This window comes from Muntiacus reevesi, chromosome 4, assembly GCF_963930625.1.
Source record: "Muntiacus reevesi chromosome 4, mMunRee1.1, whole genome shotgun sequence".
Classification (NCBI taxonomy): Eukaryota; Metazoa; Chordata; class Mammalia; order Artiodactyla; family Cervidae; genus Muntiacus; species Muntiacus reevesi.
Window position 1 is genome coordinate 141,887,321 of NC_089252.1, and position 27,011 is coordinate 141,914,331.

A 27,011-nucleotide genomic window follows, 5' to 3' on the forward strand; every position below is an offset into this window, starting at 1 on the left:
GGGAAGGGCTGCCCGGGAGAGGAGGCAACCGAGGATTTAGACTGACCCCTTAGAGGGGAGGATGACCCCAGGGTCCCCAGAGGACCAGGCGTCAATCTGTATAGAAGGGGCCAGTTGTTCGGTCTGAGATTAAAGAAGCAGATCTCTGGCCCGGGCCCCTGCTCAGCCCCTCCCCCAGAAGTCCCTGTCCCTGCTCCCTGGGCCCAGTTCTCCTCCTCCCCCAAAGAGGCATCATCCAGCCGCGCCCCGCCGCAGTGCCCAGCACCTCTCTTCCCTCCACTCAGAGGCTCCCAGCCCCTGGCAGAGTGCCCACCAGGTCTGGTGAATATTCTGTCTCCCTCACTCACTAGTATTGGCATCTTGGTCCTACACCAAACTAGTAAGTTCTTTGCATGGTCTCACCTCCATCTCCTCAATTAAGGCAGATCCTTTTCATTACTCTGCCAACAGTGGAACTAGAAACCAACCCCCATCTGTAAACAAGCCACCCCACCAAAGGCGTGTCCCTCTCCACCAGCAAGGAACACTCTCCGCTGGCAGGCCTTCCACCTGCTTTACATCCCCAGAATTTAGCAAGCAGAAAGAGAAACCTATTTCACAAGCATTACTGGCTCCCCACCCGTTTCTCCTCCTACTACGTCCCAGATGGTCCTCGTTCCCAGGGCCCTCCACCCACTGCCATCAAGACAGAGGCTCCGGAGACCCTCTAAGATCTTCGTTTCCCCCTCCCGCCGCAGAGTGAAACCAGACCTGTGCCCAGACCCCAGGCCTCCCCTCCAAGCTTTCACCGCGCTAGCGTTTTCCGTTCAATGGAAAGTCCCTCTCCTACTCTAACTTTAATCCCTCCTGCTGCAAGCCTAGATCCCCTTTCTTTTCTCTTTGAAGCGACCCCTTTAAGATCAGAAAGGAAATCTTCCTCTCGCGTTTGCAGCCTCCTCTCTCGCAGCGCCCCTCCACCTTCCCAGCCCCTCGATTTTGCCCCAGGTTGGAGAAGTTCTTCGTGACCGCCCCGCACCTCCACCCCCCACCTCCCTCCACCCTACTAGAACTCAGGATTCCCCGCCCGAGCCGCGTCTACTGCGACCCGGGCCGGGCCACGCCCGCCTCGCCCTTCCGCGAGGCGCTGACCCCCGGCAACCGGCGGCGCGGCCACGACGGGGTTAAGGCTCCGGGCGGGGGGAGGCGGAGGGCGCCGGGAGGGGCGGGGGCCGAGCCAATCGGCGGCCGCGGAGTCCCCTGGGCCGCGAGCCGGGACCGCTGAGCCGGGAGCCGGGAGCCGAGCGCGCCGGGCTGGGGCTGGGCCGGAGCGGAGCGGAGAGGCAGCGCGCCCGCCCCAGCCCCGAGTCCGCCGCCTGGCCGCCCGCAGCCGCCGCCCCCGCCATGGAGCAAGACCACAGCCCCCGGAAGATTCAGTTCACCGTCCCGCTTCTGGAGCCGCACCTTGACCCCGAGGCGGCCGAGCAGGTGCGGAGCGGGGCGGGGCGGCAGGGGTCTCGCCCGGCGGAGGACGAGGGACCCTAGACTGTGCGATCCCAGACCCCCGCTCAGTCCTCCCTTAGCGGTGCGCCCCTGCGAGGGCCAGCGCGGTGTTTGGGGGGGGGGGGGTCTTCTCTCCCCTCCCCCACCGTGGAAGCCCCATCTCCCCGTCTGTGCTTCTCCGAGATGGACAGAAGGACGAACGCCTGCCCTCGAAGCCGGTCCCCACGAGAGTCGCTCCCTTCCTCCCCCAGCCCTGGGGGAGGGGGCTTGCCTGAGGACACGACCCCTCCCCCCCACACCAGTCTTGCATCCCCCACCCAGTCAAACCCCGCCAGAGTTTCTGAGCTCGGTGGGGACGCCCAAGGCTGTCGGAGGGGTTAAGGGAGACGGCAGGTAACCGAGGGAGTTGAAAGAGGGGAAAGAGCCTACCCCAGCCCTATCCTAACTGGGGGCGACCCTACCGGGCTCCAGAGAGTGAGGATGAGAAGGGGTTGAGGAGAACTGCGAGGCTGGGGCTTTGGGGAGAGGAGTGGTCCTGCGTGCAGGCTGGCTCCCCTCTCTGCAAGTCTGGACACGTGGGTCCTTGTTCCCAACTCCTGCCCTTTGGATCGGTAGTGGGGTGGGGGGGTGGGGAGGGCATGGAGAGAATGGCCTTGGGGAGGCCGAAGCGGGGGCTTTCTAGGGGCTAGGGTCCAAGCTGAGCATAGACAGGGAGAAGCCCTGTGCTGGCCTGGGCTCAAGGGTGGGAGTCCAGGGCCCTGGCCCAGCCTCACGTCCTGGCCTATTTTTAGCTCAGAGCAGCCTGGCAGAGGCGGCAGTGTATGAGAGTGTGTGAGCAACTGTGTGTGTCGGGGAGAGTGAGCATGTGTGTGGAGACGGTGACCACCCGTGGTGGCTACTACCACCCATTTGCCAAATATTTGCTCTTTGCTCCATCGTTTTTGGTGTTCTCTGTCCCTTTGCCTAGACATCCCTGCTCCTAAAGAATATTCATTTCCCACAAGGTCTCTGCCCTGTTTCCCCACCTGACTGCAGGGTCTCTGGCTGGGCCTCCCCCCGCCCCCTGAAAAAGCTCTGAGCTCTTGGGATGGGCTGAGAGCGTGTTCTTCCTGCTGCTCCAGCTGTTTGGGGAAATAAGGTCTGGATGTGAAGGTTCAGTACACTCCCTGTAACTTTAGCTTCCCAGAGCGTGGGGAGGGGTTAAAGACCTGCATCTTCATCCCCTCCTTAACCTGGTGGAAGCCGCATCTCCAGACCTCAAAGGTGTGACCTCAGGGAGGGAGGGTGGGGAGACTGCAGACCTCCTGAGGATGAGTGTGGAGAGCCAGGAGCATGGGGAGCATTCCCTTGGGGTCAGGGAAAAGGCTGATTTGCCTGGAGGCAGGAGACTGGCTAAAATAACCTCAGATCCAGGGAGAGGGACCCAAGAGTGTGAGTGAGCCAGGGGCTTAGGGGTGAGGTTCCAAACAGAAATACCTCCCGCTGATGCAGCCAGTACCCGTGCCTGACACCTGCCTCTGTTTGGTGTTAGAGGAGACAGGTGGAGGTGTGTGTTGAGAGGAGGAAGGGGTAGGTCAGCTGGCCTAGAGGTTTAGGGGGGCAGGGGAGGAGGAGGAGGCAGTGCTATAGAGCCAGAGAGAAAAAAGGCCTGGGACTTCAGCCTGCTTTTCTCTCCTCTTCAGAAATCTGTGTCTGCTCGGCCTGAAATTCTACCTGCAGCCCAACTTCAGCCCCTCTTGCTATCTCACCCATGTGTGTAGGCAAAAAACTCCAGGCTTGGCAGGAGCACCTAAGCCAGATCGACCTGAGAGGGTGGCAGGGGTTGGAAACTCTGAGTTATGGAGACAGGGTGGCAGGGGATGGAGGGGTGCCCACAGCTACCAGGTCCTTGGCGTAACTGGTTTGGAAATAAATCAGAGGCAATGGCACCAAGCGTCCTTGAGAGCTAGAATTTGTGATAGGGGCGAGGAAAATGAAAGAGACCGACACTCGTTTCCTAGTAGTTCAGGGACCTGGGAGTACTTCCAGAAGTCTAACTTTCCTCCTCCTGTAGGACATCAAAATTCTCAAGGACTCTGAGCGCTTAGAAATCTTGTCCAAGGCAAGGGATTTGGTTATGGAAGGGACCTGTCCAAGGTCAGATCCTCCTGCCCTCTCAAGGCCCTTTCCTGTCACACTCGCAGTGTCGTTCTCAGGCTCCCAACTCCCTCTCATCCCACCCACCACATCTTCTCCCTGCCTCAGCACCCCTCCCCCAGGGCGGGATGAGTTCTCTCCTATAAGAATGGCCCCACTCCACATGTAGGAAACACACTTGCCCACCTGAGGGCCCCCAGCACGTTTGCACCAGGAACGCCAGAGGTGGACTCACAAATATTGTCTGTGCAGTGCATGCGTGTGTGTGTGCACGATCACACACACACACACAACTGGTACTGCAGGGACCTTAAAATGTCACCCCAAAAAGACGCTGCTGGCTTCTCCTGAGAAAACAATGCCTACCCCAACCTACCCCTATTCTACACACCCATTTCTTCTTTGGGGAGCCCCTCAATAGACTAACCCTGCCCCCTGCTATGGCCGATACCTACTTTCTGGGCAAAGAAAAGGGCAGGCGTCTTTCTACTCCCACCCCCACCCCCCCCTTTACCCCACTCCGGTAATGATTCTAAATAATGGACACAGAGAGATAGGGATGTGATCATTCAGTGTCCTCAGCCTACTTCTCTCAGCCCTGGGTAATTTTAGCCTCTTTCCTAGTCCCATTAGTCTTCCCTCCCCTCCTCTGCCCTGGAGGGAGTTGCAGGGACTCTAACCCCAAGATTCCCTTCACTTCCAAACCTCCAGAGAAAGGGGAAAAACTACACGTCCCAAGAGTCCCTGGACTGGCTTTAACAACAATCAACTTTATTGGCAGCAAGACAAAAGAACAGAGGTGGGGGAAGAGGGGCTCAGAGGCCGGGCAGTCAATCAGCTCTTATCTGTTAATTTCTTAGACTGGGACCCGGGAGCCCAGGATAAGATTTCTCAGCTTAGCTTTAGTCCCTGGCCATGGTCCTGCCTCAGGCTCCTCCTCATATGATATTTACCATGACAAGGATTTCTCCAGACCGTTATTTCCTGACACATCAGAAAGGCAGTGTGTCCAAAGATAGGGAGGAGATGAGGGAGGGAGGGGCACAGGCCAGAAGGAGGCACATTCAGATCAGACCTGCCTTCTCTGTGCCGTCCTCCCAGGCTGGGTGGGGGTGGAGGCATGGTCTCCGCTGGTGCTGGCCCAAGTACGTGTCCTTTTGGGGAGTGGGCTAGGACCCTGAAGGGAACACTTTGTTCCCTCTCAGGTTATTTCTGACCATTGATCCAGGATGGATGGAAGGACAATGGGCCGGAGATCAATGCATTAGCACAGATATAGATGCTGAGATGGAGAGCTAGGCCAGGACCTGGGGAGATGCAGAGACAGAAAGGGGGGCTGGGGGGAGCACCGAAGAGTGGGGGAGGGCTTCTGGGTCCCCAGGGCAGAGGGAGGACCCAAGAATGTCCCCCAGGGACCGAGGCCTCATTGTAACGTGGCGTGCTAAGTGGGCAGTGTGGATTATGTTGCTGAGTGTACTGGGGCCGTGACGCTTCCACATGTACTTGACCTCTTCCCTCAGATCCGGAGGCGCCGCCCCACCCCTGCCACCCTCGTGCTGACCAGTGACCAGTCATCCCCAGGTAAACCCCAGGATGGGTCACTAAAGGGAGTGGGGGCTGCTGAAGACAGCTTGGTTCCAGTGAGAGAAGGTGGGTGCTAGATAGATAGCAGGGCAGGTCTGAGGAGCCAGAGGTCTCCTCGGTCCCGGAGGCATGAAAGTAGCGGCTGGATTAGCAGGAGGGTTTCTTTTGCTTTGGAAAGACCGACAGGAGACCACTTGGTTCCTAAGCCCCCCAGGAGTTGGGGTGGTCAGTGGAGTGCTGGTTGCTGCGGCAACAGCCTTCCAGATTTCTCCAGCAACTGAGAGGCCGCTGCCCCCATCCCCAGAGGCGGTGACAGCTGTGAGGGGGTGGGACCGCCTCCATCAGCTATTTTCACAGCCCCCAGAGGGGAAGGGGAAGGTTAGAAACAGCTTAGGGAGCAGCTGGCATTCTGGTCGCCAGTGTCCCCATCAAGGTCTGGAGAGACAGCAAGGTCTCAGAGAATGTCAGGGGCGCTGGTGGGACAGTGGAAGAGAGATGGTGACGCTAAGAAGCCCGACTGGCAATCTGGATGTCCGAGCCTCCAACTTCCCTCCAACTACTTAAAAGGATTGTCCTGTACAGGACAAGTTTGCCGTTCTCTCCTCTGCTCAGTCCAATTCTAGATCCAGGGTGGGGAGAATGGTTGGAAGGAGGCAGAGTTGGATATTTCAGGAGGAAAAGAGCAGAAGGACCACAAAGCCTGCCTTCAGGAACCTCCAGGTTTGAGGCAAGGATGTAGATGCAGGCTAACTACAGAGACAAGGACCAGACTAGAAGCAGGAGATAAAGCCAACCAGCAGAGCAGGATGGGGCTGGAGGAAGGAGGCCAGGACAGCCCATCAGGACCAGCTTCCTAGGGGCAGACGGGAGGGACCAATCACAAGGGAGCTGATTGCAGGGGCTCCTCCCCTTGAGAAGTCAGACTGCCCAGGGCGCCCCTGGATCTCCCATCCCCATTGCTTTCTCCTCTCCCTCCTTCCCTCAGAGGTAGATGAAGACCGGATCCCCAACCCACTTCTCAAGGTGAGCTGGCCCCTCCCGCTCAGCCCAGTGCAGAGAACCCCCAGACTTATTAGAGGATTATGCCTCCAGCCACTGCCCCCCACCTGTAGGACCTTTTGTCTCCCTCCTGCTTGTGCCCTTCACATGTTCTTGAGTGGAGCTGCATGCACAGTCCCCTACATTCCCCCGACACAGTCTTCTTGCTCACCATCATGGGCAGGGTAGGGGCTGGGGAAGCAAGAGTTTTCTTCCCCCCACTTTCTGAAGCCCACATCTCCCCCCAGTCTCCAGTCTAAAAACCTGGCAAGGCAGAGGGGAGGGCGAGAAGGGTGGGTGCCCACCTGTGCTATATGCCCTTCACAGTCCACTTTGTCCATGTCTCCACGGCAACGGAAGAAGGTGACGAGGACCACACCCACAATGAAAGGTTCGGAAAACCCTTCCCTGCCACACCTGATGCTGAGCAGTAGCCAGGACGACACCCCTTTGGAAGGAATCCTTGGGAAGTCATTAAACCTGCCTTTGCCAAAGGAGAGTTGCTGGACTCTGGGGGAGGTGGGGGGGGCGGGGTTGATGCTTTCCAGCTCTGCCACCGACTAGCTGGGTAGCCTGGAGAACCCACTTAACCTCCAGGGCCCCTGAATACTACCTCACTTTGGCCGTTAAATAAAATATGTGAAGTCACCCAGCGCAGTGCACAGCACAGAGAAGGTACTCAAATATTTCTTGAATCTAAATGGAGTCTTTTCTCCTGCCCACAAGGGAGACCAGGTATCCCAGCAAGTCAGGGGGATCTTTCGTTCTTAAAGGCTCTCCCCTTCCCCTCTCTCAGCCTTGAAGAAAGTACATTTTATTGTCTAGCTTTAGTCGCTCCTCATTGGCCAGTGAATGTCCTTCCTTGGACAGGAAAGTCAAATCACACAGGCAGTGTGCGCTGGCCCTCTAGTGGAGCTGTCGAAGCTGAGGGTCCACAGAGGAGACAGGGCAGTCACGTCCAATGCTCTCCCCTTTTCCCTTCACCCCCAGAGCTCCAGATGATGGTTGAACATCACCTGGGGCAACAGGAGCCGGGAGAGGAGCCTGAAGGAGCCGCTGAGAGCACAGGGACCCAGGAGTCCTGCCCACCCGGGATCACAGACACAGCAGCGGAGTCACAGCCAGGCACCTCTGGGAAAACACACAGTACGTTGAGGCTGGGGAGGGACCAGCCCAAGGGAGGCCTGCCTTATTGGCTGTGGGGAGGGGACTAGCAGTAGCCAGAAACCATCTTAAGAATATGGATCCTTTGCATAACCAGCATGTGTTTGCATCTCTTCACCTTTCCTTGCTGAATGACACCATCCCTTCCCACTTGGACTTCTCAGGTCCCTGATATATGGTGGGGGGAGCCTGCCAGAAAGGAAGCAGCTTTCTGGGCTGGAATCCTGGCTCTGCCACTACACCAGCCCTGAGGCCTTGAGCTACTTACTTAACCTCAGTCAGCTAAGTGATAATGATGGTGCCTATTGCATTGGGTTGTTTGTGAAAATTAAATGAGACTGATCCTTAGCTCGGCAGCAAATACACACAAAGCATGCAAGAAATGGAAGCTGCATGTCCACGGATCCTTATCCCAGATGTGGGCGAGAAGTCAGAATTTTTCCAGTGACAACAGTATATATACTGTGTGTTCCATCATACTCCCAGCAGAGTCCCCCCGTAGTCAAACATGTGAATATTTCTGCAGGGAAATGAATGGGCACACTAAGAGGGATGCATAAGCTATCAAAAGCCTCCTCTCCATTCAGGTCAGGTTTAGCCACACACTGAGATCATACCCAAATGTTTAAGCTTTTTTAGAGGTTTGTTGTTTTTTTTCCTGATTGCAGACTTCAAAAAAATAGTGAACCTAAGTAGTCATTGTGACCAGAGAAACCCTGTAGGTCTTGCCCCCTTGCCCTCAGCTGGTCTTGGGCTCCTCTCCAGGGTTGTTGGAGCATGGGATGGGGTAAGCAGAAGCAGCTCCCTCTCTCCAAGCCCTGGTGAGCACTACCTCTCCCTCCTGCCACCTGTTCTCCCTCCTCAGAGCCTGCAGAATCCATCCCTAACACTCAGGAGAGGGGCAGTGAGAAACCCAGCAGAGAGGGACCCTCAAGCCAATGACCACCACTGGATCGCCAGGGAGCCAACGTGGTAAGACCCCCAGGCTGTGTGCCCAGTCTGCAGGAGAGCAGTGAGGAGGGCGAGGGCTGAGGTCTAGAGTCAGGGAAAGGTAACAAAGGACCAGCCTCAGCCTCAGCCTCTGAAAAGTTGTCCTCTATGGCCAGAGGATTTGCATCTCCCCTGATGGACAGATGTGCTTCCCAGGTGGCTCAGTGGTAAAAACTCTGCCTGCGAAGGCTTAGGAGAGGCAAGAGATGCAGGTTAGATCAATGGGTCCAGAAGATCCCCTGGAGGAGGAAATGGCAACCCACTCCAGTATTCTTGCCTGGGAAATCTCATAGACAGAAGAGCCTGGCGGGCTACAGTCCATGGGGTAGCAAAGAGTCAGACACAACTGAGCACGTGCAATGATGGATTAAGAGAAATGGGATTCAGCTGCAGCAGGGGGTACTGAGGTTAGACTCTTGAGGACTTCTGGCTCCTGGAATGGATGATGGAAGTAGACCATGGATTTTCTGATAGAGGGCATTTGGAACCCAAAGGGAGAGCCTCATCTGTCCAGGCTGGATGACCCGCTCCAAGATGGCTCCAAGTGGTCTTGCCTGGAGCAGAGACAGGGATGAAATGACCTCATGAGCTCTGATTTGACAGTCTGCCCTCCCCTGTGGAGACTGGACGAGGGGCCAGGGCCTGGAATGGGACGTCACACTTAGCTGCCTGATAACGGGGTGGCTGGGCACACCAGCAGGGGAGGGGGCGATAGGACCGCAGGCCTCTCACTCACTCACTCTTTCTACCCGCTTCCCTTGCAACAGGTCTGAGAGTGAGGACGCGTCTTAGAATCAAGCCCGCAGTTGAGAATGCATGGACACTGGATTTGTTTCTTATTTCCTCACTTTGGGGGAAAACCTCTTGTTTTTAAAAAGTGATAAATTTGGTGTTAAGTCCTTGACATTTTCCTTCTTTCCCAACTTGAAGAATTTTTTCTCCCTCCCCTCTTGTCCTGCCTTCTCTGCAGCCCCCTCCCTTCTGCCCAGCTGCCTCCAGGAAGGAGGGAAAAGGGAAGCTGGGCAGGAGCCTTGAGAAGGGAGGTGTTTTTCTCCAGCTCTACCCTTACTCGCTGGGAGAGGAGAGCTAGGGGTCAGACAGGTGGGAGAACTGCTTTCCAAGGTGCCAAGAAGGCAGGATGGCCCCATGTTCTCTTCATAATGAGGAAAAAGACAACCACCTTCATCTGGCGGTCTTGGAACCCTAAGGCCTGGCCAGCTGTGATGGTGCTGTGGGCGCCCTCTGCTGGAAAAAGCGGGGAGCTGCACCCTGGCGCTTGGCCCTTGGGAAAGAGAGGGTGTGTTGCTTCCATGCCTCCTTGCCTGCCCTCCGAGACTTGGTGATTCCCAAACTTCAGGATGTGTTCCCTCTGCAGCTGGGAGGAGACCACCACCCAGATTCCAACATGTTAGCCAAGCTAGATTGAGGCCATGGGGGGCATTCACGAAGAGGCCCTTGCCGGGAACTGGAAAGGTCACCTCTCCCCTTTGTCCTTGACACTGAGGGGCCAGGGTAAAGGACAGAAGCTGAGCAGAGGTGAATAACCTTTCTCAGACTCCACAGCCAGGCCTCTCCTGCCCACCGCTTCTGATTTTTCCAGGCAGCGGAGGGAAGGCAAGATTCACCCCTCTTCAGAAGGAGTAGTATGCTGAAGAGAATAAAAAGCACTTCGGAAGTGGAAGTTCCCTTCTGCCAGCCCTGCTGCACACCCTCGGGCAGAACCTCACCTCTCTGGCCTCCGCATATAACAGGGCACACACAGCACCAGGGTTTTATCAGCTTGAAGAGGCAGTGCACGTGAAGATGCCCAATGCACTTTCACCCGGCAAACAACACACACAGCCAGGCCTGGTCTCCCTTCTTTATTGATCTCTGGCTATAGCAGGGTTCCGAGAGACCGTGGACAAGGGTCAGTCACATGCGTCTCTACCCCGCTCTGGGTGGGGTAGGAGGGACGAGTGGCAGGTGGCAGGTCTGAAAGACCGTGGATACGACTTCACACGCACAGGGCCCACTGTACAAATGCATGTCTGGTATTTACAAGGAAGGAGGAGGGCAGTCACTGGACGTAGGCCTTTCCTGGGGCAGAGTGGGGCCAGAGTAGCCTGAGGAGAGGAAGGGGCGGGGGCCTGGCTGGGCTGGCCGCAGAGGCGGCGACAGCAGCACTCCGGAGCCCCTGCCCAGCTGCCTTCCACCTGCTACTCCCCACTTGTCCCAGGAAAGGGCCTCCTGGGCCGGGGCTGGGAGGGGAGGGACCCTCTCTGTCAGCAACGCAGGATTACTTAGGACACCTCACCCTCCCCATGCACCCTGACCCCAACCCAGCTCTCCTGCCTGAGCTCGAGGATGCATCCTGAAGGTGCTTTTCTGGGGAGACCTCAAAGCACGTTACAGACATTGGTCGGATGGGAGCCTCCTGGCCCCAGGGGAGGGGAAGGAGGTGACAGGTTCAGGACTCGGCCAGGGCAGGTGAAGAGCCCCAGGGCCGAGACCCATCCCAAGTCCTTGAGGACCCCAGGAGAGGCCCCCCTCTCAGCCCCTGGTGGCTATGGCACCTCCTCCCCCAGTCACCATTCCAGAAGGGGAGCGAGGGAAGACTGCAGAGTCTGGGCGGGGGTGGGGGTGAAGCAGTGCAGGTCTGGGGTACAGAGGACGCCCCATTGCCAGGCCCTAGAAAGGTGCCATGCCCTGAAGGAGCCCACGCCCCTGTGCACAGAGCTCGGAAAACCCCCAGCTTCCTATCCTGTTCCAGCCCCTCCCAGGGGAGGAAAAGGGGAACCCAGACCTGCCAGCTAAGATCTGGGGTGGGGGGCTGAGGAAACCCCCAAAATGTATTGCTTAGAAACTTGGAGGCAAAAAGGATGGGGGAGGGCCCAGGGGGCTGGCATCTCTGACCCTCCCCCTGAGCCCTGGGAAACCTCCAGGAAGCTCCCCTCCAACCAGTCATCTGGCCATGGGGAGAGTCCAGAGGCAGGGGGATGGACACAGTGACCATTGGGAGCCCGAAGTTCCCCAGTCTTGCCACCGGGAGAGTAAAGTGCGCCCCAATGGGTGTCGGGTGGGGAGGGGCCCTTCCCCCAACCCCACAATCTCTGGCATTCGTCCTTTGGGTGGGTTTTCTGTTCCTCGACGTCCATGCTCCCTCGGAGCAGATGGGGGAGCCAGTCCCAATGGATGGTGCTGATGACATCGAACACTCTGGACTCAGTGAGGACCTAAGGGAACAGAGGACACCTCAGTGCTCTGATCTCTGCCTTCATCTCCAGCCTGCCTTACCTTCTTCAGGTCCGACCTCACTTAGCACCCGGTGCAGCTGCAAAAAAAAATGCCCTGCAGAAGAAGGGCATTGGGGGCGGGGGGCGGGGCGGGGGAGCGTTGGTGCTGGAATGAAGTCATGCGCGCTGAGCTCCGGAGCCTGGAGCCTGGCTGTGCCTCTCCTGACCCTGACTCAGCTGCTCAGCCCCACCCCGAACTGGGGAGCTGCCCCCTCTCTTCCTGGAGGGTCTGGACCAAGAAGCAGGAGGACACCCCCTGCTTCCCACTTGGGCCCTGGCTCGGGTCTCTGTATTCACTTCCTCCAGGTTCCAGCCTGGAAGGAGCGAGGGAGAACCTCGCCTCTGCAGAAGCCCTGAGATGACCCTTCCGAGAGGCCTGTCCGACACCCGCCTCGCCCTCCTCCCCGCCCACTGCCACAGGCTCACCGGGGCCAGGCCCCGCTAGTCCAGATTCCCGTTCTGGTTGTGCTCATCCTCGGCAGGGGAGGCGGGGGCCTCTTCCTCACAGGGGGACAGCTCGTCAATGGACATCTGGTTGGTGATGCCTGTAGGAGAGCGGGGAGGAAGCTGGGACCAGGCCGAGCAGTAGGTTTTCCCCAAACCCAAGGGATATGTGGAGAAAAGGAAGTGATTCTCACGCACCCTCTTCCTTCAAACTGAGCTACGTTCAACCTGTGCCCTCCTGGGGAGAGGCTCCCCAGCCTTGCTAAAATGCACAGCCCTCAGCCCCCACGTTAAGGAAGAGACGCCTCAGCCAGGGCCACCGGTTACCCCAGCCACACCACTGACAGATCGCCGGTGTGCACGGGGCCCCTCGGGCGGTGGAATACTGCTGTCCCTATCGTCTCTCCAGCCCCCATTCTAGAACATTACAGGTGGGTCAGCCTGTGCCTGATCCCTTTTCCCAACTCGGGGAAGGCGTCAGACAAAGGGCTGCTCAAGGGGCTTCAGGAAAATGGACCCACTGCTGCTCAGGCTTCCCTGGTGGGTGGCTCAGGTGGTAAAGAATCCGCCTGCAATACGGAAGACCTGGGTTCGAGCCCTGGGTTGGGAAGATCCCCTGGAGGAGGGCATGGCAACCCACTCCAGTATTCCTGCCTGGAGAATCCCCATGGACAGAGGAGCCTGGCGGGCTACAGTCCACGGGGTCGAAAAGACTGAGCGACTAAGCACAGCACAGTTGTTCCATCAGCCGCCCTCCAGACAAGGCCTTATCCTCCCAGTGGACCCACCGCTTGCCGCCCGTTCCTTCCATTTCTGCTTGTTCTCCTGAATGTATTTGGTCCAGGTGGAGCGGAAGCTGACCACGTCAGGGTTGGGGTCTCCCACTTCTACATCCAGAGAAGGCTGGCGCCACTGGAAGCTATAAGCAGGACCCGCCCACATTGTGGAGGTGAGACCCCGCCCACATTGTGGAGGTGAGACCCCGCCCACATTGTGGAAATGAGACCCTGCCCACCCCAGGACGGTCCTCCGAGCCCTCAAGAGTAGAGAGGATGGAAGCCTCATCCTTTTCTTTTCTCTCTGCTGGGTACCCCCCCAGTCCTCACCTCTCTCCATACCTTTCCTTCTACTAGAAGGAAAATGAAAACAGCATTAGCCAGAAAGGCAATAAGGACAGAGCTAATGGGAGAGATTAAAATATGGTGGAGGGGACGTGGGTGCAGGCCGCACCCTCTGCCCCCATCCTTTCACCCCGACGTCTGACCCACAGCAGAGGAATCACTGTTTCTCCACCGCCCCCACCAGTCGGTTCTCTCTGTGGGCCCTTTGGCCACCCCAGCCACCCTCACTCACCTGGGCTGGGTTTTAGACTTGGAGTCGTCGTCCCCGGTGGGCTGGACACTCTTCTCAGCCACATCGGTGAGCACAGAGAACGTGGGCTCCACTATGAAGTCGATGAAGCCTGCGGTGCATGTAACAGGGAGACGGCTGACCTGGGGAGCTGCGTAGAGGACACGGCCGGCACACCGATGTCCCCAGCCGCATGGAACACAGTCACCTGGGGCTCAGAAGTTCCCAGTGGGGGCAACCTTTGTGATGATGTCTTTGTGACCCCAGAGAACTCCACCCCAGCCCTCCACGCTCCAGCACAGCAGCTTGTCTTGACGGGAAAAACAGCTTTAGGAATGGGGACTGGGAGCCGTCCCGACCCGGCCCAGCCCAGCCAGCATCCTTGACCTTTCCCAACCCTCTCCTCCCTGCAGGAAGGGACGCTCACCAATCTGGGACTGCGCCACCAGGGTGGAAGTGCGGTCACAGAGCGGAGAAAAGGGCAGGCCCAGCTCTGCCTCCTTGTCACCCTGGGGGAGCAGACAGGGTGGGGACTTATTTCAGTCTACCTGGTTGGGGTGCAGCTGCGGGTAGCAGGGCTGCAGGGGGAGAAGAGGGAGTTCTGTGCCTTTGACCTGGAAATGAGAGGCATGCAAATGCCACTGCCAGCAATGACTGTTAAGCTTTTCGGAGATGACATTCTATCCCATGGGTCTGGGATCAGGTTGGCAGCTGCAGGCAGCTGAATAAGGAGCTGGAGGAGGAACGGGAAGCTTGGAAAACATGGGGAGAGAAGGCCCCGTGGGCAGGGGCAGGCAAAGATGCCCCCTACCTGGCGGAAGAATTCCTCCATGAGGGCCTTGGTCCAGCGGCTGTGAACCGACCACTGCTTGGTGGGGTGGCTGATGTCAGCAGCATGAAGCAGCAGAGACAGGGCCTTGGACTTGTCAATCCTGTCAGGGCAGGTGGCAAGGGAAGGGAGACTGATCCTTTAGGAAAAGGAAGCCTGGACCATTCCTAACTTCCCATCACACTCTCTCTCTCAGATCTAACGTCAAATACCCTCTGAGACGAGATACACACACACACTCTTACATGTGTATAGAAAACAGCCCAAGCTCTCAGAATCAAACGACCTGGAATCGAATCCTCACCATACATTTCACACACTGGCTGTGTGACATACAGCAAGTCACTTAAAATTTCCATATTTCATTTTCCCCAGTTCTAAGTAGAAATCAAAACAGGATCTGCCACAGAGAGTTGTTCTGAGAATTAAATGACATATAACATATAGGTATTTAGAATAGTGTCTGGCACCTAATAAGTACTCGGTAGATGTTACCTAGAATTATTATTATAGTAATTATTATTATGATTCGCCAACAATGACACGCTCTGACCCTGCCCACTCTCCCACACACAGACACTGTACATTAACACACACCTTCAGGACACACACAAACACCGTCTGTTCTCTCTTACATTTATATACTCCCACCCACTTTTAAGCAACATTAGATGTAATTGCGACATTTGTTCTGTGCTTTTTTTTTTTTTAACCTCACACAACTCTCCCAGTAGCCCTGTTAGAGTGGGGGCTGGCAGTGAGCTGTTGTGGATGGGGGCATATCATTTTCACTTCTCACACATAGGGAAATGAGTCTAGAGGGCTGAATGATTTTCCATTACATTCCAGAGTATGCCTGTCCTAAAGCTTCCCTGAGGACACCAATCTCAGACCCCCAATTCAAACGCTCTCCAGTAGTCTGGCTGCCTGGGCTGTTCACAAACCCAAGGCCAGGTGCACACGTCCGTCACATACACCAGATACCCTCAGATACTTGGAGCCAGGAGAGTTTGACTTAGCACACCCATTACCCTGTGGATGCCCTCCAATTCACACACCCCTCACTCTGGCCTCACCCCAGCCACACCCCACCAGATGTCACCTCTCCAGCTGCTGCAAGGCTGTCTTCATGGACTTCACTTGCTGGAAATGGCAGGACATGTCTGTGGCCAACACCATCTCGATGACCAGAGCCCGCAGCTCTCTGAAGGGACAGAACCCGAGGAGTGATCAGCACTGCTAGACAGGAAGCCTAGGAAGCAGGAAGAGGGGGCTGGGGTGAGGGGGTCTCCGGGGGTGCCCACGCCTGGCTTCTGCTCACACAAACTCATCCTTGGTAAGGTTGATGAAGATGTTCATCTCGTCGTCCTGCATCAATCGGAAAACCGAGCTGATGTGGTGATTCTCCAGCACTGAGCGGTCGTTGTACAGGATGGCACATTCCGACCTGCAAAGCCCACGGTCACCAGGCCCAGCCCCCCGGACCGCTGCTGCTGCCCACCCGCCCCGTCCCTGCCACACACCCGCCCCTCACTTGGTCTGGATGTGGAAGCTGTTGGTGGTGCCAGTGTGCTCGTAGTCATGAATGGCTGCAGCAAAGATGATGGCCAGGACCTCAATCTCCGACAGGCAGTGCTGGGAGGAGACAGGCAACGAGAGGGGGCTGAGCCCCTGTCGGCTGCCCCAAGACCTCCACACACAGGCCGGACTGCTCATCCCAGCCCCACCATGCTTCCTGTCCAGCTCTTGGGCTAAATGCAGTCAGGTTTCTCAGCTCCGAGAACTGCCAAAGACCCGCTTCCATCCCTACTGACAATATTCCCTCTGCATCTGGCCATACAGCCCCAGTGCTGCCCAGGAAGTCACGGTGCCCCCAGGAATTCTCTAGAGTGAATAAGTCCAATCCGACTCTGGAAAGACTTTGGGATGCCAAAGGAGAGGACCCGAAGAGAGAAAAAAGGAAATGAGAATATCGACTGTAGGCTGGACTCCCCAGTTCTGCAGCCATAAGACCCTGAATCCCAGAAGAGTGACCTCCAGGGCACCTACCACCATCCCTGTGCGGAGCAAGAAGCAGTGGACCGTCTGGGTGACGTCGGCTGCGTGGATCTGGTTGTGGTAAGGGTTCTTGTACTTCCCATAGCCTGTCTCCAAGGCATCCAGGAAAGTCATCAAAAACACAGTGGGAATCTGCAGTGGGAGAGGGGCAACTGAGATTTGTGGAGGATGTGCAAATGGCAGGCCACCGAGGACACAGGTCAGTGAGGCCCTTTCATGAAAAGACAACAGCGCTAGGAGAGCACCAGCCCTGCAGTGAACTGGGCTTGCATCCTGGCTCTACACCCGCTGGCTGTGTGACCTTGGACAAGTCACGTGCCTCCCTGTCTCTGATGCTTAATTGAAGAATGAAGATACTACCACCTACCTTGAATATAATGAGATAAGTACAGTACAAGGTACTTAGCAAGTGCTCTCCCAAGAGTAGCTATAATTGTTATTTCCCTGGAGATTTTTAAGAAGAGGAAAGAAAACTTCCCTCCTACCTTCCAATCACCCCATCCCATCCCCAAACCAATACCATGGAGAGGGGCTCAGAAGCAGGGGAAAGAATAAGAAGACCCGGGGAGGACTCTGAGACCCTGACCCTATCCTCTGTCCATCACACACACACACACACACACACACACACACACACACACGCACGCACTAGGAGCCAGCGCTCTGTCAGGTTCAATCCTGTCTAGGTCTCTGTATATGCCCTGGGGCATGTTCACCTCCTTCAAAGGCCCAAGGCCCCCAGAGGGCAAGGCTGGTGTCTGCACCTGTCGCTGGATCTCTGAGGCTGCGGGGAGAGCGGGGCTCAGGGCTTGGGGAACCCTCTGTAGAGATGAGCAGGGGTGGCGAGACACAGAGAAGGTGCCACTAGTCAGTCAGACCCTGACATCCCCCTCCCCCACCCCTGGAGGGCTGTGCCCCAAATTCAGGGAATTTTAAAGGACTGTTTCCATGACAACTGCCCTTGCTTTTGCGTTGCCATGGCGTCCCTGGAGGAAAGGAAGGGAAGGGGAGGGGCAGGACAGGGGCCGGGTGCCCAGAAAGGGAATGTGGAGCTTAAAGAACTGCTCCAGCTGGGGTCTCTACTGGGCAAGGACCCTAGAGGATGAAGACTCCTCTCTCTAACTGCCTTGGAGCAAGGCAGTTTGGGGCTGGGCCAAACCCAACCTGATGTAGTGATTCTTGGGGTACCCCAGAACCATCCTTCCTTGGTGTCTGGAGGAAGTCTGAGAGCCAGTTTGGAGAAATGTGAGCTGAGAAAAGTCTTAGGAAAAAGAAGACCCTGCTATTCTCTGTCCTGGAGAGGGCAGGATTGGAAAGAAGAAAATGAAACGGCAGAAGAACAGGCCTTAGGGAGGCCCGAAGAGGATCTCAGAGCATCTTACAAAAGTTCTGGGAACTCCCTTGAGAGTTGTTGTAAAAGGAGGAGTCAAGGGTCAAGGAAAGGCTCTCACACACCAATACTCTATTATAGGGAGGTGGAAGCAGAGGGTGTTGGGGGATCTTCCAGAGCCCTCTGGGAGGGCCTTTCTACTGGACTCCTTTGACCACACCTCAAGCCCCTCCATGGGACATGGCAACCCACTCCAGTATTCTTGCCTGAAAATTTCCATGGACAGAGGAGCATGGTGGACCACAGTCCATGGGGTCGCAAAGAGTCAGACACAACTGAGCGACTGAGCACACAGACACGCATGCCCCTCAGGACACACACTTTCTCTCCGACCTAACATCCACTGTCACTCCACCCAAGTGCAGACCTAATATCCCCTCATCCTCCAACTGTGCTTTCTCCACAAGGAAGTGATTTTTTTCCAGCCCCTGTTCCCCAAAGACGCTCTCTCCTGGCACAGGATCTGAAGAAGATTTTAATCCCATATTCTTCCCGGCCAGCCACGCTGAAAAGCAAGTGGAGTTTACATCCTCCCTCCCCTCCTCCAGCCCTACCTAGCCTTGCCAAGAGCTGATCCTCTCCATAAAATTCCTTGGACAGAGACTGGAGCCAGGGGGAGGGGAGGAGAGGTCCCCCCCGCCTCCAAAAAAAAAAACAGATGGAGAGACATTAATCCTACAAGGCACCAGCTGACAGTCTCTGGACCCTAGGCCTCCAGTGTCCACGGGCAGGAGGGCTGAAATGGGGCTGAATTGCAGCCAGGCTGGAGAGGACAAGTTAGGGGACAAAGGAGGACAGGCCAGAACCCTGGGCTGGACAGTCACAGGCTAGAACCTTCCCCTGGAAAGCAATACATGAAGCCAGAGGCTGGGACCGCAGCAAGTGGAGTAAAGGCCAGACTGAGGTGGGCACAGAGTGACTGTCCCGACAGTGAGACCGAGCCAGAGAGCCCACAGAATCCATCGGTAGGAGCAGGTTGGTGGGAGTGGGGAACCCTGCCCAGAGGCAGAGGTAGGAGGCTGCCCAACCTTAAAGCGGCTGATGAGGTTGTGCCGAGTCAGCAGCTCAAAAACGATGGTCCTCAGGGCGTGGTCGTCTGCTGCCCGGTTCAAGGAAAAGACATCAAAGCACCAAAGGTCCACGTTCTGTGGAGAAACAAGGAACTAGGCAGGGAGACTCCCAAGAGGGACATCCCAGCACCAGCAAGCGCTGCAGTTAGACCTCAAGGAGGGCTTCCCAGTGATTACAGACGCATGGGATGCAGGAAAATAAGGAAATGGTAAACAGGCTTCTTTCTTCCCAGATATCATTCAGTATGGGAATGATAAGAAGTCAGGAGTTTGCCTCTCAAGTGGGTCAAAGTTGTTTTGAGAAATGGAAATGACAATTAAAAGAGGAAGTAAAAATCACCCCACAGAAGTCTGAAAGTCTTGAGGACTATTCTGTACCCCCACAACCTTCTCCCCGGAATCACCTTGAGACAGTTGAGGACCGCAGTGGAGTAGGTGGGGCCCACAGAGGTGTACGTTCTCCGGAACATCCTGAGGGAGAAGGAAAGGAGTGAGGTCCGATCATGGGGTCTGATCAGGCGGGGCTGGGTGGATGGGCCACAGGCACATGGGGCTGGTGATACAGTGGAGTCCTGGAAGACCCCACAGGGAAAGCGGGCCACAGCCAGGGGCCGAGGGAGGCAGGGCGCGGCGAGCCTCGGCGAGCCTCACCGCTCCACGAAGATGCCCGCCTGCACTGCGTGCACGATGCTCCGGAACTTGGGCTTCTCTTCCGCTCGGCGGCCTTTGGCCCGGGTCTGCTGGGTGAAGGTGGAGGCCAGCCAGTCCCGCACCTCCGAAGGCACCGCGTCAGACCGCAGCTCCTGCAGCTCATCCTCCGTGTCCAGGATTTGCCTGAGGGCCCAGAGGGGGAGTCACAGAGGAAAGACTGCGGGTGCTTCCACAGCCTGGAGACCCTGGGCCCAGCCACACCCCACACCCTGGAAACTCACACCAGCCTCTCCCTTCACTGACTCTCCCTTGTCTGTCTTTTGCTAAGTCTTTTTACTTCTGTTTCTCTATAACAGGTCACTGTGTGAGAGTGAGCACCCCAATTCTGGGAGCATTCAAGCAGCCAGTGGCATGGATATCACCTGTCGAGGATGCTTCAGACCAGCAATGCTGTCCAGCAGAAATAAAATGCAAGCCATATGTAAGTGATTCTAGGTTTTCTAGTGCTTGTGTGGGTGCTAAGTTGCTTTAGTCACGTCTGACTCTGCGACCCCGTGGACTGTAGCCCGCCAGGCTCCTCTGTCCATGGGATTCTCCAGGCAAGAATACTGGAGTGGGTTGCCATGCCCTCCTTCAAGAGATCTTCCCAACCCAGGGGTTGAACCCATGTCTGTTATGTCTTCTGCATTGACAGGTGAGTTCTTTACCACTAGCGCCACCTGGAAAGCTCAAGTTTGCTAGCAGTCATATTCAAAAGGTAAAAAGAAACAGGTGAAACCTCCTTAAATGATAACTTTCCTTTAACCTAATATGCTCAAAGTACTATCATTTCAACATGAAATCAATATAAAATATATTAATGAGACATTTTACATTCTTTTTTCCAAGTCTTTGAAATCCAGCATGTTTTTTGTATATACATACACATCTCTGTTCACACTTGCTACATTTGAAGCTCCACTAGCCACATGTGACTGGTGGCTCCCCTCCTGGGCAGAACAGGTCTGGAAGGCCTCTGCCCTGAGCTTTAAGGTTCCTCCCAGCTCTGGAAAGGTCTTCTCCTCCTGATAACCTGTGTTTGTCTCTCTCTGCAAGTCTCTGTTCCTCTACCTCCTTATCTCTGCTGATAATTCTACCTATAGATCTATCTGTCCTCACTCGCAGCCTCCCTCCTCTGGCCCTGTCATGCGTGTCTATCCCCAGCTTTCTGTCTGACTCCCCATCCCTGGATCACGGTGTCTGGCTGGCATCTTTCTCCTCTGTGTGTGGGTTTTCTCCCCGCCGCTCCGCGTCACCACTCTCACCGAGTCTCATCTATATAGACGGCCTCCAGCAGAGAAGCTGTGTACTCCAGGTTTTTCTTCAGCTCCTCAATGTTTACCTCCCCGTTCTCCAACTGCTTCACCATGTAGCGCAGCCTGTGGGGGGGTGGGGGTGGGGATGGGGCGGGTACAGAGAACCTGCTTAGGCGCCGCTACCTTGTCAAGAGAACAGGATACCTCTAATAGGATGGATGCATGTTCCAGAAACAGCCGCAGCCTTCTATAGCGCATTAATCTTTCTAACAGAATAACAGCAGCTAATGTTTTTCATCACAGGCCATTGCCACCACCTGTACTAAGTTTATCTACCCCCCAAAGTTAAACCCCAGGCTCTTCCACAGTCCCCACCCACCTCTGACCTCTCAACACCTTCCCTTTAGTCAGTATTTCCTGTAAACTCTTATTTAGATTGCCTGGGGCCCAGCAGAATTAGGCAGGTACAAGCCCCTGGGGTGATGTTTTGAGGATGATCTGTTTCATAGTCTGAATAACCAAGAGATGAAACTGCCTCTTTCCCTCTGATAGAGGACTTTGGGAACAACAGCCATCAAAAGGGCCCCCAGCATTCTTTCATTAAGTCTCTTAGTTTGGGTAGGGAGGGGGTACATGTCCACAGCCCCTCTGTCCCTGGCAGGGATGGCGAAGATACAGAACAAAGACCAATCTGAAAGCTTTTGCCTGGCCTCACTCCATCCAGGCAGAGCTAATGGATTATGATTCCAGAATCCATCAACCGGGACAAAGCAAGATTAACCCCTGCCTCCCTGGTGTCGCTCCAGAGAGAGCCTCTGGCAAAGGGTGACTGTACCCCTCCCCTACCTCTGCCGTGAGGCAGCTTCCCCCAGAGCCAAAGTGGTGAGGGTGGGTCAGGGGTCTCACTTACTGGATGCTTTGCCTGAAGGGACCATCCCTCATATTTTGCACTCACAAATTCTGGGGGATTAACTGGGTGGTTTCTTAAAAGTCTGCTTTATGACTGCTGGAGACCAGCCCAGGCAGTCATAGGTACACAAAGCTCTCTGACTTTAGGTGGTGATTTTTTTTTTTTTTTTTTTTTTTTTTTTTTTAGGTGGTGATTTTAAAGAAAGCAATGAAACATTCCCCTCTGGCTCCTTCTCCCAGCTCTGCCCCACCCCACCTAAAAGCAAGGTGAGGTGAAACAGTGGCCAGCACAATTCCCCACTGAGAGGGGTTTCGGAAACCCAAGGTCACCCTATGAGTCAGGGAGAAGAGTATGAGTCAGGGACCAGAGGCTGAAATTAGCATCGATTCCCAGGGATGCTGGGGGAGGGAGAACAATGGCATTCCTGAACAGAAGCGGCTCTAGAATCCTGGGGTCTCAGCAGCTTTGGAATAGGGGTGCCCAAAATAGCCAGCCCAGGAAGCATCACTGGCCAACTCTCACCCCAGGGACCAGCAGTCCTGGCCAAAGACAGGTCTGAATGCAGATGAGGCAGAAGGGAAAGAGGGAAAATGGTGGGGAAAGAAGCTGGAGGGTGAGGCTGCAGCCTCCTCAGTGGGTTATCTTCAAACTGCACTCCCACCCTCCCTGCTGCACCTTCTCCACATGAATAGAGCAGGTTGTTCCACGAGGGAGGGCCCTGGTTCCATACAGCCCAGCCCCAGCTCAGGCTTCATGAGGGAGGAGGAGTAGAGGCTGACAACATAAAGGCTTTCCAGCCAATGAGCTGGAAAGTGGCGACAGAGCCGACCAGGGATCACACAGCAAAGAGGTACCGCTGTCTCTAGGGCCCAGGCGCAAGCTGGGGCTGCCCTCTCCCAGTCAGTCCCCATGGCCAGGGACCCTTGAGTCTGGGAACACAACCCAGGAAGAAGGAAAAGCCCCCGCTCTGATCTTTTCCCATCCCAGCCCTAAATCTTCCACTTCAATCAGCCCTTTTTACAATGGAAAACTCTGCCCACTAGGGGTCAATGCCCACCACCAAAGTTCTGCCTTCTTTCTTGAGCCATCCTGGGAAACACACATCCTAGCACAAGCTCCCAAAATGAACAGCCAAGCCCACGGGTGCTCATTTGCATGTATTCGAATAATCTCTTAACAATGCTGCCAGCTCTACATTTTAAAAAGTGCTTTCTCCTACATTATCTCCTTCTATCCTCACAATGGGCCTAGAGGGAGGGAGGGAGGGAGGGGAGGAAGGCTGTGCAACCCTATTTCCAGTGTAGAAACGCAGGATCTCAGAACAGTTCTGAGAGGTAGAAAGCCCACATTCAAACTTTTCACTTCCTGGATATGAGCCCTGGGCAAGTCACTACTTCTTCATCAGTGTCTACCAAAGTGTGGCCTATGGACCACTGACATAAGAATCACCTGGGATACTGGTGAAAAATTTTATTCTGGGTCTCCCCACACACCTACTTAACCAGATTTTCTAAGGTTTGGGTCCAAGGATCTGTGCTTTTAACAAACATCCCAGATAATTCTAACTCACCCTAAAGTTTGAGAATCTTTATTTTCAACCTTCAATTCCTTCGTCTGTAAAATAGTGAGGATTATAATAAACTACCTGTGGTGCTCACGTGGGCAGCACTAAACCACCTGTGAAGAGCTGCTGTTTAGTCGCTCAGTCATGTCTGATTCTTTTGCAACCCCATGGGCCGCAGCCTGCCAGGATCCTCTGTCCATAGGATTTTCCAAGCAAGAATACTGGAGTGGGTTGCTATTTCCTTCTCCAGGGGAACTTCCCAATCCAAGGACCAAACTCGCACCTCCTGCACTGACAGGCAGATTCTTTACCGCAGAGCCATCAGGGAAGCCACCTGGGAAGAGCTGTTAATAAGAGGATTAAATGAAATAATGCATGCAAAACGTCTGGCATATACAATGAGGCTCTATAAACATGATTTGTATTAAAATTAACTGACCAGCATCATGCCTGCCCCCACCCAGCTCACACCTCAGTCCCTTCGAATCCAGCAAGCACCTGCTGTCTTGATCCCAAGTCCAGGTGAAGAACGGTGAGCCTAATTTGGATGGAGGCTAGTAATTAGGAAGCCCCCTAGCAGAGGAAATGAGAGGATGATAATGACCATGATCTCTCCTTTATAATTACATCCACAATCACCTTATGGGGGTGGTTATATGACTTGTCTAGGGTCACACAGCTTGTCAATCTCAATCAGGCCGGCCAGCCTAAAACTTACTCTACTGGAGCCTAACTGTGCTCCAGACACCAAAAGTGAGGCTGGACCCCACTGAATCATAGCTCTTCAGTGTCAGTCATCTGTCCTTCATGGGATGATGTTGTCTGAGGATACCATCAGACTCATAGGAAACTGGGGGTGTCTTGATAGCGCTCACAATGACTTGTCTGTCCTGGCAGCTGTGCCCAGAACACATAGTATGTGCTCAGTAAATGTTCATTGAACAAAATAAAAGGGAAAGGGGGCAGATTAATCAGGTGGGGGGCTATCTGCCGGTGCTCACAATTGAGATCTCAGCCTAGGGAGAAGAGCATGGTTGTAGGCTGGCTTTCAACACACCCCTCCCCCCAAGTTCCTCCCGCCTCCACCTCTCGATCTTGTCCAGAAGTTCTTTTACAGCTCCTGTTGGAATCTGAACCCAACATGATCCAGATACCAGAAGGAGAGGGAAGGGACGGAAAGAAAGATTAAAGAATAAATTTGACAAGTGGGGTGTCCAAGGAGGGGGCCTGGACTCAGGCAGCTGGAAGGATCCAGGTGCTAAACCTCCCCCTCTTGGAGTTACATAACTTTCTCCACGACACTTCCGGGCCTGGTAGGATCTCCCCAGACCCACCCAAAGTCCTCACCTCACCATTTATCTGCTTGGATGGGTAGGATGCTCACCCCTGTCCAGTTCTCATCCAGACCTAAGGAAAACTGGAAGCTTCCCAAGAGTCCTCCCACTCCACTCCTAGTGCTGGTTCACCATCTCCACTTCTTTCTCCTTTACCTTCCCCACACCATGGGAAAGTCTCAGGTCCTGACCCCTGGAGGCCCCAGTCTCTCCCAGCTCTAGGTAGCCAGCTGGAAAAGGTAGTTTCTGGGCAGTAATAATCCCAATGCCCCAGACAAGTGCAGCTCTCCAGCCCCCATCAGATGATCTGGTGATTTCCGGCACCCACACTCCCTGAAAGATCACTGTAAGTAGAGAGCTTAGGACAGAGTAGCCTCAAGCTAAGGGACTGGGAGTTGAAAGAAGAATCCTAACTCCCTTTTGGGTTTTTAAGACCAGATGAGGAGATACTGGAGGAATGTGAGGTCTTAAGAATGCTGGGGTTCAGGAGGGAGAGAAAGAGGGAAAATACTGCTAAGTCACCTGCCATTGCTTACACACACACACACACACACACACACACACACACACACGAGACTGTCAAGTCTTGATCCTGCTCTCCCACCAAACTACAAGTAGTAGACCCGCAGCAGCCTGTCATCCGTCTTCCTCCTCCCCTCTCCCTTCCTCATCCCTGGAGCCTACCTGAGGATTGGCCCCTGGAGGTGACTCCTCCGCACAGGAACGGGGCTGGCCATGGGAATCAACCTTCTCTACTTCAAAGTATCAGAATGCTGCCCGCCCCCCCCAGGCCCCTAGGCTCCTGAGGGGAGTGGTTCCCTTTTAGGCCCCTGACTTCCTTCTCTAGGTCTCAGCAAAAGTGACTGACTGACTGAACAGAGAGAATTTAGGGGAGGGGAACAGGAGGAGCCTGGCTGGAGGAAGGAGTGATGAGGCAGAGACTCAGCCCACAACTGGGTGAGAGGCCGCGGGAAAAGTTTCACATCTGAATCAGACTGAAAACAAGAATCTGTTCTCAGAAGAATCCCAGAAAGGACAGAAATAGCATAAGCCAGCCCCTTGCTCTGAGGAGGTGGGGCTCCTCTTTCGGGGGAAGGAAAGGGTTAGCAGGAGGCTTAAGGGGACAGGGCAGGGGCAGGGAGCCATCCTGACTTTGTCCTGAAGAGGAAACCTGCCGTGGAGTGGAAGGAGCCCTCCAAGAGCGCCCCAGCTAGGCTAAAGCAGATTTGGCTCCCTCCCAGGGTCTTTTTTTCCGGGGCCACTCTTCAAAATGAGCTTTAACCCACCTGCAAGGACGGAAACAAGACAGGAAGAGAACTAGAAACTGCAGAAAAGGGGCTTGCTGAAGCTAGGGATCCGGGTCTCCTTACCCAGAGACCCACTCAACAAGGAGGAAAGCCCCCACCCAAGCAGTGACTGAAAGTCAGGATTTGCTCATCGAAACCGAGAAGCTAGGCGACTTGAATACTCCCAGCCCCAGTTTTCTCATCTGTCAAACGGGGACTGGGAAATAACCGTGAACTGACTGGAGAGAGGTCTTTCCAGCCCAGAGGGAGAAGTGACGGGATAGCCCACGAAGAGCCTGCGGGACCAAGGCCCCGTCTCTCGCTTCCAGGCTTTGCTCCCGCTCAGGTTAGGAAGGGAAGAACCCGGCCTCTGCGGTGCGAAGTGGATGTGCGCAAACAGCCCCAGCCCGCCTCCCGATTGGCTATGGGGTGACGTCACCAGCACAAGCACATGGGAGCTGCGATTGGTCAGCGGAGGGGCTGGGCGGGGCTAAGGGGGTGAAGCCTAGCGCCGCGGGTGAAGAGGGTTCCGCGCAACCACAATCTCCTTCATCGACGGGTTGATGACGGTTGGTGAAGGGTACGGTTGATATAGGGGTGAGGGAAAGCGACTAGAGGGGATGTGTATGACAGAAGAAAGAGAAAAGAAACGGGACCCAGGATTTTATGATGGGAAGTCTTGCTTCTTCGCCCACCGCACCCCTACCCACCAAAAGCAGGGAGAAACTAAAATACCTTGTCACTGTGCTATAGCCTTGAAGGATTATAACCAAATGAAGTTTGGGAAATTACTGGGACGAGTGGAAGTTGGCTTCAGCAGCAAAGCGGAACAGAGGTTAAATGTCTACAAGGTTGTGTAAACTCTTGGTAGCCATGAAGCAGGTGTTTTTAGAGAGAAAGGACTAGTCCTGGAATCAGAGACCTGGAACTGCCTCTCGGGGGTGAGGGACAAGCCATTCGGCCTGCTCTGTAGAAAAGCTCCTTTGAAGAGATAGAGACGGGGTGGGAGTGGGGGCAGATGGTACACCAGCAAACACCAACTCAGGCCACTGTCCCCTCCTTACCTGACTCCAGGCCCAGCCCCCAAGCCAACTGGCACCAACCCCAACCCTCCTATTGGAAGGTAAGAGATTTCTTAGACTAGAAAAGCTCCAGAGAGGATAT

At 55.1% G+C, this 27,011-nt stretch overlaps 2 protein-coding genes across 4 annotated transcripts; one reads left to right on the plus strand and one right to left on the minus strand.

The window, feature by feature from the left end:
• Positions 1-1,235: 1,235 nt before the first annotated feature.
• On the plus strand, positions 1,236-9,295 carry PPP1R1A (protein phosphatase 1 regulatory inhibitor subunit 1A). Of its 2 annotated transcripts, none has more exons than XM_065934240.1 (7): positions 1,236-1,464; positions 5,136-5,196; positions 6,185-6,222; positions 6,598-6,628; positions 7,228-7,383; positions 8,267-8,373; positions 9,159-9,295. In XM_065934240.1, exons 1-6 carry the CDS (start codon positions 1,381-1,383, stop codon positions 8,341-8,343), a joined length of 447 nt encoding a protein of 148 aa, XP_065790312.1. In that variant the 5' UTR covers positions 1,236-1,380; the 3' UTR covers positions 8,344-8,373; positions 9,159-9,295. The 2 variants fall into 2 exon arrangements, with proteins under 2 accessions (XP_065790312.1, XP_065790311.1); XM_065934239.1 differs by having other exon boundaries at positions 1,240-1,464; positions 6,565-6,628.
• A 949-nt stretch (positions 9,296-10,244) lies between these two features.
• PDE1B (phosphodiesterase 1B) lies at positions 10,245-26,212 on the minus strand. Of its 2 annotated transcripts, none has more exons than XM_065935495.1 (15): positions 26,088-26,212; positions 20,763-20,876; positions 19,459-19,641; positions 19,212-19,278; positions 18,766-18,882; positions 16,339-16,479; positions 15,824-15,924; positions 15,611-15,736; positions 15,392-15,493; positions 14,272-14,392; positions 13,888-13,969; positions 13,464-13,572; positions 12,899-13,029; positions 12,093-12,211; positions 10,245-11,606 (listed from the first exon to the last, which is right to left on the minus strand). In XM_065935495.1, exons 2-14 carry the CDS (start codon positions 20,864-20,866, stop codon positions 12,108-12,110), a joined length of 1,488 nt encoding a protein of 495 aa, XP_065791567.1. In that variant the 5' UTR covers positions 20,867-20,876; positions 26,088-26,212; the 3' UTR covers positions 10,245-11,606; positions 12,093-12,107. The 2 variants fall into 2 exon arrangements, with proteins under 2 accessions (XP_065791567.1, XP_065791566.1); XM_065935494.1 differs by having other exon boundaries at positions 25,246-26,118.
• Between the last annotated feature and the right edge of the window lie 799 nt (positions 26,213-27,011).